Source organism: Mizuhopecten yessoensis, unplaced genomic scaffold, assembly GCF_002113885.1.
Source record: "Mizuhopecten yessoensis strain PY_sf001 unplaced genomic scaffold, ASM211388v2 scaffold5141, whole genome shotgun sequence".
Taxonomy (NCBI): Eukaryota; Metazoa; Mollusca; class Bivalvia; order Pectinida; family Pectinidae; genus Mizuhopecten; species Mizuhopecten yessoensis.
In genome coordinates this window covers 2,002,737-2,017,810 of record NW_018405900.1, presented here as the reverse complement: position 1 = coordinate 2,017,810, position 15,074 = coordinate 2,002,737, and the positions used below count along the sequence as shown (strand labels likewise).

The following is a 15,074-nucleotide window of genomic DNA, read 5'->3' as shown; positions in this document are numbered from 1 at the left end:
TGCCCAGGGTAATGATATTTGGCCAGTAGCATGCTGAGATAAAGGGCTACAAAGTTTGTTCAAATAAATGACCTTCACCCATATTCAAGGTCACAGGGGTCAAATATGTTAAAAACTTTAAACAACTTCTTCTGAATATCCAAAATACTCAGGGTGATGATATTTGGCCAGTAGCATCCTGAGATAAAGGGCTACAAAGTTTGTTCAAATGAATGACCTTCATCTATATTCAAGGTCACAGAGGTCAAATATGTGAAAAACATTCAACAACTTATTCTGCCTGTAGCTTTATTTCAGATCACTTTTAAGGTTACAAGTGTGAGTTTTATACCAGGTGAGCGATGCAGGCCCATTGGGCCTCTTGTTTATTCTCAAACTTTGTCAGGCTCTATTCAAGGAAGCCACCAGCCAAATATGAAGATTCTATACCTTTTAAAGAAAGCTCAGGCATATGCCTCCAGAAGATATCTTGGCTACCATTTTATGTATGTCAGACTTTATGTAAAGGTCAGGTGGTCGCAGAGTGGTGTAATGAGATGAGGTATTATAGAAGGTATGCCCAGGACAAACTCTTCGGATGGACTGCAGAGTTCCAACCCATAACACCCTACCCCCACCCCACCCTACACTGGGAACCGATGGGGGACTAACAGGCAGGGTCCCATGTGCCAATAAAAAGTTGCAACAACAGAAATATATTCTAAAAAAAGTTTTATTCCTGAATTCTCAAAAGAACACATGTAAAAATACCTGGAATGATGTTTATATGAACAGCTACAGGTGGTCAGTCGGGAGAACTACAACATTGCTTGACCTGTGCACCAGTGCAGAATACAACAAAACGTGTGCCCTAATGTATAGCCTACAGATAATATCGTCTTCATTACGTGTTTATATCAAACACACTCAGATCAAATATTTTCACAAGTCACAGTTATCAGTAGAAGGCTTTTTTGTTCACTTTCCGTTCATATTTTTCCACCAGATCTTCGAGGTATTTTTTTTAATAATGTACCAGGTATGTTACAGAAATACACTGTAGTCTTAATACAAGCCTTCAAAAAAAAAAATTATAACTATTTTATAAAAAAACTTTTTTCAGTTACTTTTTCAGAATATTTGAGAATTGAAATTCTCATGAAGATGACTTTAAGTAGCATATTAATGGGAGCAAATTTTTTTTTTTTAATACTATCGGACAATGATAGTATGTATACATCACTCATACAGCTTACTGTCTAAATATACGTCAACCTAAAAGCCACTACATGCTTTTAATAGCTATTTCCATTTTTATCATGCAGACAATATTCGAAACCTTTAATTATGTTTTGAATTTCATAAATATGCTTTAAAACGAATATTTATCTTTATGCAATGCATGTACATGTCAAGCCCAGTAGCTTGAAATTAATGAAATTATTAAAAACGAATATTAAGGAACAAAACAGCAAAATAATTGGGTTAACTGTTTTTTCCGTCTTAAGGTTGTGAATCACTTTTAATCCCAGGATGTTTTAAGGGAGTACTTAATTTTCATACAATTCGATTTTTTTTTAAATACAAGGCAGAAGAAAAAATTCTGATGTGGATATTTAATACCTATCAACTGAATTTTTGTTATCAAACTTGATTTTATCAATTTTGTTTTTGAAAGATATCATTTTCAATCCTAGGACATGATTTTTTTATATAATCCTATTATATTCATTCAACATTTGGTTTAAACTGAATTTGAATATTAATGAAAAAAACGTAAGTCTAAATTAGCAATGAGTTGATCATAAAGCTTATGAAAATTCACTAAAACTGTAACCAGTTACTAAAGCCTACCATATACCACCACGTCACTTACAGTAAAACACGGTGAAAACCTGTTGACATTCAGACTAGATAAGCTAGGTACAGAGGTACCATATTTATTTTCTATTTCAATTATGATGTTTCTAGAACGATTTGAACTTTCCTATTTTAATGCAAAGTGACGCTTGTGAACAAATGTATATATATACATAGCAAAACATAACAAAACCACACAATCAAACTTAAAAAATGTTACGAATATTTAATCTTTGAGCTGAATCGGTTACTTCGGTACATAAGCTAGTATATAAATGTATCTATTTCAATTACAACTGAGACAACGCAACACAGTCGGACTGATTATCTACAAAACAATCATACAGTGTAAAGCATTATGCATGAAACATTTGAGCTTTCAAAAATAACTTAGAATAAAAAAAGAATAAGATGTAGAATTCTGTAAAAATCTAATTGAGTAGGTTTTGAAAATACTGTACAACATATTTCGTTTACTTTATCAAAGAATTGAAGTGCAAGAATACTTTTTTCTGGTAAATAATAAAATGATTTTATACAAGTGATGTTTTGTATTGTAATATAAATATGTAACATCAATGTACAGAGAAGTTAAAGCTCTATTACACATTACATGTCAAGTTACCTCCCTTGCATCATTTCTAGCTAGTGACGTCTTGTATTTCTGGTTTTGAAAACATTTACTGTCCAGAGATTCTTATATATATTTATCTGTTAATAAATATTACACAAACAGCTTACAAAATGGTTCTTTGATCTTGGTTTTAATTGAAAACATTTCTGACAGCACATTCACATTGTGTTCATGTATGGCCATTTCAGATATACATTATGCATTAGTTAACGAAGGAAAAAAGATCCTGAAAAAATGAAATAGAAATGCCTACATATTATTATGCTGACTTATATTACAAAATAGAATCAAAACAAAACCAATATATCTTAGAATCTGGAATTGAAGAAATGATTTATTAACAAATTTCAAATCATATGTGAAGTTTAGAGCCCTGATCTATAGGAAGAAATTAATGAAGATATATACGATTTGTATATAGGACTTGACAATTCGTTTTGATCCTGCAACTATAAGTTTTTTGGTGCCAAAATAAATTCAGAGCAAAATACTGATTGCTTTGATGTTTTTATACAGTGTTTTTGTGAAATACGTACCAGGTAAACAAAATCTAAACAACTTGGTAAAAGATGAGACATAAAGTGATCTACATATCAAACAGTATAAACCTGCCTAAACTGATTCCCTGTATACTCTAGAAACCTGTTTAAACTGAACAAACCTTCACAACTAGGTCGTTTCATACATTACAGGCGTAAATTAAAATTCTTCTTTTAGTAAAGAAAACTTTTATATTTTTTGAAGGCCTGTGTATACTGAACAGAAGTTCTGATGATGGTAGGGTTCAGGTTAGACAGGTTACACCGAGACATGAACATAGTACCCTGACTGCCAAGACAGAATGGTCCTTGTGTAACACAAGGTCAGAGGTCAACACCAAAGACAATGACAACAACACAAGGTCAGAGGTCAACACCACAGATGATGACAACAATACAGTAAACACTGCTGAAGACGACAACCTTTTTAACAGACAAATACAGGGAAAGCGTTTTTAAACAATATCTTGCATAATGTACAGGCCTTATATGAACTATCTAATCAACTGGTTCGCACCATACATGGACAGAAAAACAGGTTTGGTTTAAACTGAAATTAAGACAATATTCAATTCATAATTTAATATCGATTCCTTTTCGCAAGGAATGGCAAGATGAAACAGTCTACCTCATATTGATGCATAAAAACAGTTTTCGTCAGAAGCGTTGTGTGCTATAAATACTATTATATTAATTCACATTTTCCCCCTATGAAGCATGCTTTTAAATAATGAGCTTCATATTTTTTTTAATATATAACAACTTATTGTAAACTATAATTTCATGATCAACCATCAAATTCCTGAACAAGTTAAATTTTCATTTAAAATTGAAAAATTCATAAAAATTCACAATTTTTTCATCAAATCAACATCCATTAAGTCAGTGATTCAGATTTATTCTGGACAAGAATTTCATCATACGAGGTAGCTACAGACGTCCATACATTTTTATATTTGCCCTAGCATACATATCGTCAGATTTACATTTACATAGCATTTTTTTTTTATTTAATTTGTTTTCTGTATTTTGTTTTTGTTAAAAAATTAAACCTTCTAGAGATTACAACTACCAGTGTTCATAGATAAATATATGCTTTTGTTAACGGTTACTAGAGGCGGAATTCTTAGGCCTAACAAGGAAATCATGTTTCTCTAAACGTACATGATCTCTACCTGGAATTTTTAAAAATTCCCAGTCATAAACATAATTGGCGGATCCCTTGATAATAATTTTCAGTATTTTCAGGAGTGTTAATCTAAGAGGCACTTTTCGCAGAAACCTCCGAAAAGGGTTGATACAAGTGTCCGGATATATCAGATAAGAATTGTCAATTTATTAACTTCTAACTGCATGCAGAGGTCTGTACATAGTGGTTGGGAGGCACTTTGGATAGCGCACTCGGATTTCACCAAAGTGGTTTTGTTCGACCCAAAAACAAGAACGCGAAAAGTATTGGGTCACCTCCATGTTGGTTTTCTACATCCTAATGTTATCTAGCTTTTTCTCATATTTTTGATAGAGATATTGTACATTTAGATCTATTGAATAAACAATGGTAAATAACCTTGATTTCTACTCAATAAGTGATGAGCAAAAACAGCTCCACCTGTTTCAGTGTATCATGCATTGGGTTGAAGGTTTTGGTTTTTTATTAACATTAATATATAAATATTGTACATGCCTTAAGAATAAAACAGATAACGGGGGGATAAATGGCAAAAACTTTATAGACTATAATATAAACATCGTTTTCATTGAATTGTAACAACAACGGGACAAAAAATCATGTTGACATCACTTCACCATACAAAAATATCAGTTAACTCTCAACAAAAACACAACTCTTCTACAAGTCCAAAAAATTTAAAATACAATTTATAATTGTAAAAAAAAAAGGTTTTCAAATACATTATTATATAACATTTTCTACGAATGCTGCGAATCACAGCTATATGTTCCGACATGTAGCTCACTAGACGGTGTAAATATTGGGTAGATTTAAATGTTGTTCCATACCATGTATGGCGAGGTAACATGATGATTGTGTCGTCTCCCTGACACACACGTTACCGTAAGTTACAGTGACAAGCCCACACTTGACATAATGTTAAACCAAAAGATATTGTTTAGGTTAAATTTTGTTGTTTCTGTAGGGGAAACACTTAGTTGGAATTATATTTTGACAAATTATTATTTTTTGAATAACTGCTGTGCATAAATGAACTCAATATCTCTAGGGATCACATGAAAAATTCCCAAACATGTTTGTACTTGCAGGAAATATGTATATTACAGATATGACTTCAATTATCATGAAAAATCTGTTTTATCAGGGATGGGCTTATTACCAGGCGTGGGCTTATCACAGGTAACATAACAGTTGGGAGCAGGTCAAATTGAAGCATTCATTGAAGACAAATACAAAAATTTCACATTGTTCTTCTAATAGAATTCTCTTAAATTTAAACCAAGGTATGATGGTGCAGGACGTATGGATTTTTTTACAAGAGTATGAACGATTGACTTGTTTTTTACAAGAGTATGAACGATTGACTTGTTTTTTCTCACTTGCTCTCTCAAGTAATTTAGCAAGATCACACTTTAAGTTACCTACATTTTTTTTATCTTATCCAGTTTTTTACCTGCTCTGTTTTAAACTTTTAAGAAATAGGTGCCTTTTAAAAACTTTTTGGAGAAGATCAATATAAATGTATGGAATTAAATCTATGTACACATGTTTGTTAACAAGTTCTAGTTATACATTCAAAACCACAATAGGCACATACAAGGGAATTTAATGACGGTGAGACTCTCGACAACAATACCACTAGAAATATATAGAATATCGTAATATATATATCGTAACTACATGTATATAAAGACAAAAATTTGGTCTCGTTCAATGAGACAGATGTCACTCAAGAAGTTGACCACACTTCCATCGACACTTAAGATCTATTGAAAACTATCTCCTTGACATACATATTTATTTTTTTATCAAGTTGAGATTCAAATTTCTCCTATGACAGATTTAAATAGATTACAAAAGTTCACATATAACAATACTTTACAGGTTTATAAATTTTACTAATTTCAAAATTTTTACAATTCCGTTTTTCATATTTTAAGTATCTGACCATCACGTAACAGGCTTAAATTGTTGGACTCAAACAAAGAAATAGGCCAAAAAAATATTTGAAATCTTTAAACCCGGAATAGTGTAATTAAATCAATATCTGTTTAAGAAACATAACAGTTGCCTGAACCAGATTTATCGGAAGTGTAGTCAACTATTATTAGTAATAAATATATATATGTATATAAATTTGACAATATCAATATTTTTTCTTGGAAAAAAACCAACGGAGGAATGGTTCTTTACAGCTAAAAGCCAAACCATTTGGTAAATTGTCTTCTGACGATCATATTTCAGAGATACCCAGACAAAAACAGTCACTTTTTTCAAATGCACAATCTTGTGTCACTTCACAATGAAAGTATTTTCAGCAGATTTTCAAACATTTAAACAGCTTTTTACGATTCTATTGAAACAACGTGATATATAAAAGTTAACAATGCTGTGGAAAGGAGCGAAGGAAAATGAGCGACTTTTTACCTCATTATCTGTCATCCTGGAAAACAATTTCAAATGTTGAATACCAAATATGGGTCATGGAAAATATTGAAGATTATTCATGAAATGAAAAATGTTCACAAATTCAGGACCACTCATAAAATACAACCATTCCATGTTTCTATGACACAATTAATATATCATACGGCAAAATATGGAAAACTTGCTCATTATGAAATCCTTATCAATTTGTTCTGGATGAGAGCAGATGATGTCGGAAACGACCAAGAGTGCAAAATGTCAAGGCGACAGTGACTGAGTGCGTTGTCATGGTAACCACTGGCGGGCACCATCTGGTCTGTATCATCCTCAGTGGTAGCCATCGTCCTTGTCAACACGTCGACACACGCAGATGGCAAACACGATTCCGAAGATCTGAAACATTTTGGTATTAATTAAATAACTTCAGAACAAATTTCCTTTGAAAAATACTATATATACAAAATTATTTCTTCATCAGAATTTGCCAACAGTCCAAGTTTGAAGAGTTGCTGAGTATATTCCATCCCATTTAATATACCAACAACTTTAGTAATTTTACATGATCACCTACTTACAACAGGACTGACAAATAAATATATTACAGGGGCTGTTTTGTGCTATTTCGTTGTTTTGTCTTTTCATAGTTTCGGAGATTTAAGGTTTGTGTATTCTTGTCTTTTCAGGAAAAGCAGACGAAAGAATAAAATGAAACAAATTAGCCATGGTAACATACTGCTCAACTTTGCTAATGCAAACTGTAATATCTTGACAAAAGGCCCATAGCACCAGTATTGCTAACCTGTCCTTTGGGAAGGTCTGACAAAAATTTTCAAAATGTTTTTTTCAGACATGAAGTAATTGGCATTTAGTTGTAAGTAGACATACATACCTCGAGACAGGCGACGCCAATGCCTACGCCGATTAGGATGTTCGTGTACTGAAGAGCCATGTCAAGGAGAGTCTTCTTACAGCCCTGCAAGTATTACATCAATATTTTACTAACATTTCTATAAGAGAAATACAGTGTAACAGTTCACAGCTTTGAAATCGTCTTATAACAAAATGTCATTCATTGGTGACCTCCTGACTGACAAGTCATTTGCAATGACACTTGACAAATTCAGGAAAAGTGCTGATTTTTCCTGAAATTTTTCCATTGGCCTTTCAAATGTATAGTTTGTTAACGTTCATTTCCCATTTTAATCAAGGAAGTATCATTATTATATTCTGACAATCTACAATCACTAGCCCTCACCACAGTTTGAGGCTTACATGCGGCAGTTTGCAGATACTGGCCGCAGGTTGTTGATTTTTTGTCTGGGTTCTCAGGTTTTTCTCAACCCCAAAACCTGACTCATCCTTAAATGACCAAAGCTATAAATAGGATGTAAAGCAGGACCTGCCTACAGCTGTTCCCCATACCTTTTCATTGTAGAAGCCTGCTACCTTGCTGTTACATTCGGAGGCGTTCTTGGGGTTGGCTGATTTCACTTCTTCCATCGCTGTTGCTTTGTTGGTCAGCACACAGCATGAACGAGGGATGCTCTGTGACGAGGCAAACAAAAGTGTTAGCATGCATATAAGTGGAAAATAAAAAGAGAAAATTATCTTGTGTGTAAATGTTTACGATTTTACTCCTTAAACTGACCACAGTGTGGACATTTTTGCATAAGCAACTGTATATATACACAATATATAGGTAATCTATATGTATCGTGTGGATATTTTCGTGCTAAATTTACTGAACGTGAAAATTGTGAGCCTATTTACACTGCGATAATTTCCTTCTTTACAGTAAATCATCAGTGGCTTTTCATCTACGATAAACACATTTTGTTCAGTATAATATATATACAAAGTCACATCTCCCTGTCCATGGTAGAAAACACACTTACGACAAGTTGTGAAATCATCACATGTATGTAAACATCAACTTACCAGCCCCTTGCTCACCAGGTACTCATTGTTCATGTAATCATCAGGCCCACTGTAGCCACAGCAGTCAAACTAAAGTAACAACAGAGCATTTTATTAATCATTAATCAACCCTGGACCAATGGCACTTTCTGGTGAAGTGAACATTGTTTTAATGTTCATTTCTTTTAAACAAATCTTTTGAGAGGAAATATTTTAAAGGGTACCCAAATGGTAAAGGGAGAGCTTTATCTTTAAACGGGTGAATTTCTGTCTTTCATGGGCAAGTATCGGGAGAAAAATATACCTTGATTTGGATGAGGCCCCAGGCATCCCGCAAGGTGGAGCTGTTGGTGTACTTCTGTTTCACTGATTTCTCCAGGATTGAGTCAATTTTTGTCTCAACCTATAACATAACAAATCATTTGTAAATGTATACAGAACAAACCTACCATCTACACTGTAGAAATGTACAATTGATCAAATGTACAATTGATCAAATGTACAATTGATCAAATGTACAATTTATCAAGCGATTTTCAATTTAATCTTTTCACACATTCGGTATTTTAATCTAATGAAGAACAGATGTGAAGCCCCACATAACTTGTGTGACATTATTAATTGTGCCCTAATAATGGCTCTTAATTTGTGTGGTGATATTTTACATCAGAAGGGTTTAACACAAGAGGAACGTCGACATGGCTTATGCTTGATATGCTTTGTTGCCCTTTGATTGGTGTAGACTTTGCAATGTAATGGTTGACTACTGCTGTTTTCTGGTTTTTCTTTCTTGATTTCTATTTTCAAATTTAGAAAGACTAGGACTATGTAAAATGCATGGCAACAAGGCTTTTATAAAATGACACTTTTTGAAAGGTCTTCCACAAATATTTAACAAAGTGACAGTGGTAATAATATAGCTTATTTTGATAGTGGTAGCTTTTGCCTTGAAAGACTTACCTCCATTCTGTAGAGGATCATGAGAACAGCAGCAGCAACCTCCCCACCGATGATGAGGATGAGGAAGAAAACATACTGAAACAATTAGAAACAACCAGATTATCTCCCTTTATCAAAATATATATACTTGACAATTACTTTTTCTTGAGAGTATTATAAAGAGTTTACCTTTGATAAAAAAAAATGTATGATCTCCCCTTATCAAATTAATACCCATTAACTCATTCAACTCTGAAGACACGTTCAAAGGTCTGAATATATATCTAGTTTGTTATGAAATTTCAGGGGTGAATGAGTTAACTTTTACATTCTGAATTAACTTCTGTCATTTAGGTGACAAATCACCAAGGTAATCATTCGGTAACAACAACGACCAATTATGTTTTATCAGTTGACTATCGCATTTCTGGATACCAGGAAAATATGGTTAAAGTGGGGCATGTGGAAATTTTCGCATTGCGACTCTTTTAAACTGATTGCAGATTTGAAACTTTCATGTTGTCAATGATTCTGAAGTCTACGTATTCTAAATACCTATAGTCTGTACATAAAAGTTTGTGTGTGGATATTTTTTTCACTAATTTACTTCATACGAAAAAAATGTACATTTCCACACCACGAAAATGTCCACTTACACCGTATTTGACAATGTTATAATCTATCAAACAAGTTTCAATGAATACAGTAATTATATATATCATTTCTATTCACTTTATTTTGTGTGTTATTTGAGGACGAGGAAATAAATTGGTCTGTTGATGTATAGAACGAAAACGAAAGTCCTCTCTGAACAAACAGCACAGCAGTTTATGTAAAGAGTGCACATGCCCTTTTGGGCGTCCATAGACCAATTTATTATCTAGTCAAATTCTTATAATTTTAATTTTCAAACTAGAAAGGAAAACTTCTATCGCACAAAATATTTATTATTTATGTTTACAACAACTATGTTATTTTTTATGAATGGCACAAAGATTTTTATGTTGGTCAATCAAATGCTGTGTTTGCAATTCACCACGCACTAACACGCAATAACACACCAATCTAGTTGAGCTGGAAGTTTCTACAGTCAGGTTCACTTACATCTCTCTCAAGAATTCCAGTTTCTTACTTTGATTACAATGACTTCATTTACAGAGACTATCCAGTCACATGCAATTGCGGACCTCGTTCTACAATTTCCCGAATTATTTATTGATTTTGAAATAACAACAATTTCTTTTCATAATTACACTTGAAGAGAACTTCATTCCAATTTTTTGGAAAACTTGGGGGGAAAAAAATATGAATAGGATTCTGTTGCTTCGGATAATGGCCCTTAAAGAAAACTTGACAGATACCTTATCTCCAAACTGAAGCCTTGCTTCGAAAATAGAATATGATTGATAAATCTTTTATCTCTTTTTAAAATATTTTTCTACTTTTTTTTTTTTTTTTCAATTTCCCCATGGGAAAATCAATTCCTTCTTCCTGTCCTGGTTAAGCGTTGTTAAGATCAATCCGCTAATGATGTGGCACTTGCTATTTGCAACATTAAACTTTTTGAGGAATCCAATTCTCTAAACCCGATAATAAAGGTCTATACGAAGGAATCAATACGATCACTATTCTGCAGGTTTCATTAGTTCCATCAATCATTGAAGTTATGACTGTTGACAATTTATTTAATGATACATGACTTCCTCTCCTGTAAACTGTGAAATCAGATACTTTCGTGGGGCCCAAATTTGTGGTTTTCCAAAAAAAGACTACTTCTTGTGTACATGAGTTTGTGGATGAAGAGTAACCACAATAATTAACGAAATTTAAAACCCACAAAAATTTGCAATTTCAAAGTATTATAATTTACAGAAGACAACTATTGTAAAATCGGAAGAAACTTAGCTGAAGTCAAATGCAATATATATACATGTATGAATTAAAAAAAAAAATACTTTGAATATGTTATGAATATTAAGAAATAGCTGCAACAGGTAAAAGAAATATCAAGCATAGTAATTTATGGAAAATTATTATATATATGTACATAACTCATACGTACATTCATGATTTCTACATGTAGTTTATACAATATTATTAAAATTACTTAAGGATCCCTGTCCCACTGTAGACAACACACTATTGAATTCCACTCATATAAAGAATTTGTGAGGCTATAGTGACACTATGAACTATGTGTAAGGATCCCTGTCCTTCTGAATTGTGGTGTTTGGTATATTGAGTAACTTACTCTAATTTAGTTGGGCCGGGACACATGACCAGGTAGCTCAGTCGACTAGAGGAGCGACAGTATAAAACACAAGTCAAGGGGTGGAATCCTGGTCTAGCCATGCTGAATGTTTTAACATAATTACGTTTTGTTTATTTTATTTTTATCTTTTTTCATATACTCCCGCAAGGTAGGGTCTCTTTCCTGAGATGATACAGCAAACATATAGCCATGCTGGAAACAAGTTTTCAATGCTTAGGTAAATGTTTTTGGCAGTCATACGGGGATCCTTAAGGTCAGAGTTCCATAACTTCTGCATAATTCACAGTTCATTTATAGATCGTAGTTCGGAAAAATAATATCCTCAACACCTAATGCCAAGTTTTTATTTGTAACCACCAACATATATCTAGTTCCCCATTTCCTGAAATTTTCCATCTCTACTAGTACTTACTGCCAATCCCCTTTATAACGCCAAAAACTTGCCAAACAATAGTGGCACTATAAAAAGGTGTTACATTATCAAAATGGTGTGGCCTGTGTTACAGATGACAATACTGTTTACTGTCAAAGCCATCTATACTGCCAAACCCTTTTATAATGCCAAACATTTGCCGGACAAACAGTGGCATTATAAAAAGGTTTTACAGTATAGAAAAGGAGTGGAGTGTTTCAGATTAAACCCTGTTTACTTACGAAGCCAAGGAGACATTTGCTGCTACGGATAGCGCCACAGCAGCCACAGAATCCCACGAGGAAGACGAAAGCTCCAAACGCAATGAGGATGTAGGCAGCGTACTTGAAGTAGGAATCGCTGGTGTCAATCTGAACCACCGTGAAGTAGCTGCTGATGTTCTTGTCCACCAGAAACCAAATTCCGACACCAAGGATTGCCCCGCCGGACAACTGTAACAGACAAAAAGGTGATCAGGTATCTTTCATAATGGTATCAGGTTTTTCTCGAGGACCATATTGGGGCCGTAATTTGGCCTCATTCTCAATGGAAAATAATAAATTTCCATCACTTCAAATTTATTATGCAACATGGGGAGAAAGTTGAAGCACTCTTCAAGGAATTGGTACACGACATACAGTACCACTGAAAACTATGAACAATAAACTTGGGCTTAATGTAGAATTTAACAAGTTGAGAACACGTATTAGGGACAGAAGAGGGGGTGCAGTTTTTATGTTAAATACAGTCATATAAACAATTAGCACTAGGGCTGCATGTCCCACAGCAGACAAAACACCAGAAAACGTCACTTAAGTACACAAATAGTAACCTCCCTGAAAGTGACTTTATTACAAAAGCAGCAGGACTGGGTCAGTGTTATTCCTATGACCATGGTGCTCATTTGGTTAAAGACAGTATAACGATCAGAGGTCCAGGGTCATGCTCCATTGCAATCTTTACAATCACAAAAAAATGTTTTTACTTTTCTGTCCTAAACATTTTTTTCACAAAATGTGAAATGTTATGATTTTTTTTGGCAGCGATTCAGGGAATTTCAATTTTATCTGTCTGGCAAATGCAAACGGAACTAATTTGCACTGTTCTCCTGCATGTCAACTTATCAGTCTATGTGAATGTATATTGCAGCATACACATCACGTGTTAAACCAATAAGAGGCCCTGTCTGCGGTGTGTGTTTGTACATCTCTACAACTTCGTGTTTCTCGTCTGCTTGGCACCTGACAGAATATAACTTCTGTTCCATATGATTTGAATAGACAGACCTTACCAACAAAGTTATAAAAATGTACCTCAATATTCGAACTTAACAGACTAGACATGTTCATAATGTAAGGATCGATAAATATGTACATGTGTTAATAGGCTACCTTACACATTGAGTGATGTATGGGAGTTTTTTTTTTATCTCCCCTACATAATTTAATGACAATTCTGGAGACAAATTATGGGAAGTTTTTGATTTCTCTTTAATGGCCAAACTGTTGATTGACCTCTTGGACATAAATTTTCAAAACTTGACCTTCTTTAGCTCCAACTTTATTAGTGGCCTTTCTTGGTGACTGGCTAATTTGTTCATGGAAATCAACATTTTGGGACATATTGATATACTACCGGGGCATATTGATATACTACCTGGGACATATTGATAAACTACCTGGGACCTACCTGGGACATATTGATATACTACCCATCATTTTGTGGCCAAAGTTGACGCAGTTTTATGTAATACAGATTCTTTCTGAAGTTTTCTTGATTTTTCAAATCTCTTTGAATTCAGCTATTACTTCCCTCCCCCTTATTGTTTATGGCCATAATTGCTCATGTTTTTCAAGAAAATTATTTTCTATCTAAACCTTTTCCAGAAATTTGCAATAACAATCTTTCTTCTGAAGTTATGCATGCCTCAAAGAAGAATTTTCTTTTGTTCACATAAAATGAAGTCTTTATTGAAAATTTAAAGCTAGGCCCATGTCCTCTTGAAATTCCTGTTTTTCCAATCTTGTACGCAAATACACAGACACAAAATATTACACACACGCATGCAAGGAATCACTTCAGTCTCTTATTGATTTTTCATTCTTCCAGAAAAAAAAAATCAGGTTTTATTTAACCCATGTTTATAATATTTGATAGCTACATATAAATTTTGTTATGTTTTCAGGCCCCAAAGTGGATGTGTGACCTTACTGGGAAGAGGGAAGAGAAAATGGCAGGCTGGCTGACAGTGACGGACTCATTGATTGCTATTATGTTCTCTACAGCATTTCTGGCTGCCATATTGATATGTTGTGTGTATGAATTCTAAATCAGTCCTTATCGCTGGGACCTGTCAAACTCAAAGAGCTTCAAATATACATGCAACCATAGAGAGGTACAATATGAATTGTTATCATGCAATCGGGTTAATCCCAACCCTGAACAACCTTCTGTGACCTTGACCTACTGTGACCTTGACCTCAATAAATTACTTTGACCTCAAATAATTACATCATTTCATTGAACTTGGTAAATGTTGCTTTTGAACAAGAACTTAAGCTACCTTGAACCTAAACAAGAGGCCCAAGGGCCTAAGCGGTCACCTGAGTTATATCATAGATACTGGTAGCTTTATTTTATTGTTTAGATGTGATGTGGAAATCAGCATGTAAACTAAGTGAAATACAATACTTGTCATGTCATCAATGGATAAGAATTTGAAAATATTGGTAAATGTTCCCTTTGGGGCCCCGCCCTAGCCCCTGGGGATGGGGCAGGAATCCTAATTTTACAAAGTAAAACTCTCATTTACCCAAGATGATTCTGACTAAGTTTGAGCAATTTTCTGCTGAAAATGGATAAAATATATACCGAAAAGTGTTATTTCCCTATATAAACTATAT

At 33.9% G+C, this 15,074-nt stretch overlaps 1 protein-coding gene across 2 annotated transcripts in view; it reads right to left on the bottom strand.

Moving 5' to 3' along the window:
* Positions 1–694: 694 nt before the first annotated feature.
* Positions 695–15,074, bottom strand: part of LOC110450270 (CD82 antigen-like) — a 60,238-nt gene continuing 45,858 nt past the window's right edge. For both annotated transcript variants that reach the window (XM_021497723.1, XM_021497724.1), the window contains exons 3-9: positions 12,414–12,623; positions 9,509–9,583; positions 8,853–8,951; positions 8,570–8,638; positions 8,054–8,176; positions 7,521–7,604; positions 695–7,024 (exon numbers count right to left, since the gene is read on the bottom strand). In XM_021497723.1, coding sequence (XP_021353398.1) covers positions 6,959–7,024; positions 7,521–7,604; positions 8,054–8,176; positions 8,570–8,638; positions 8,853–8,951; positions 9,509–9,583; positions 12,414–12,623 — 726 coding nt within the window. In that variant the 3' untranslated portion in view covers positions 695–6,958. The remainder of the gene's footprint in view (positions 7,025–7,520; positions 7,605–8,053; positions 8,177–8,569; positions 8,639–8,852; positions 8,952–9,508; positions 9,584–12,413; positions 12,624–15,074) is intronic.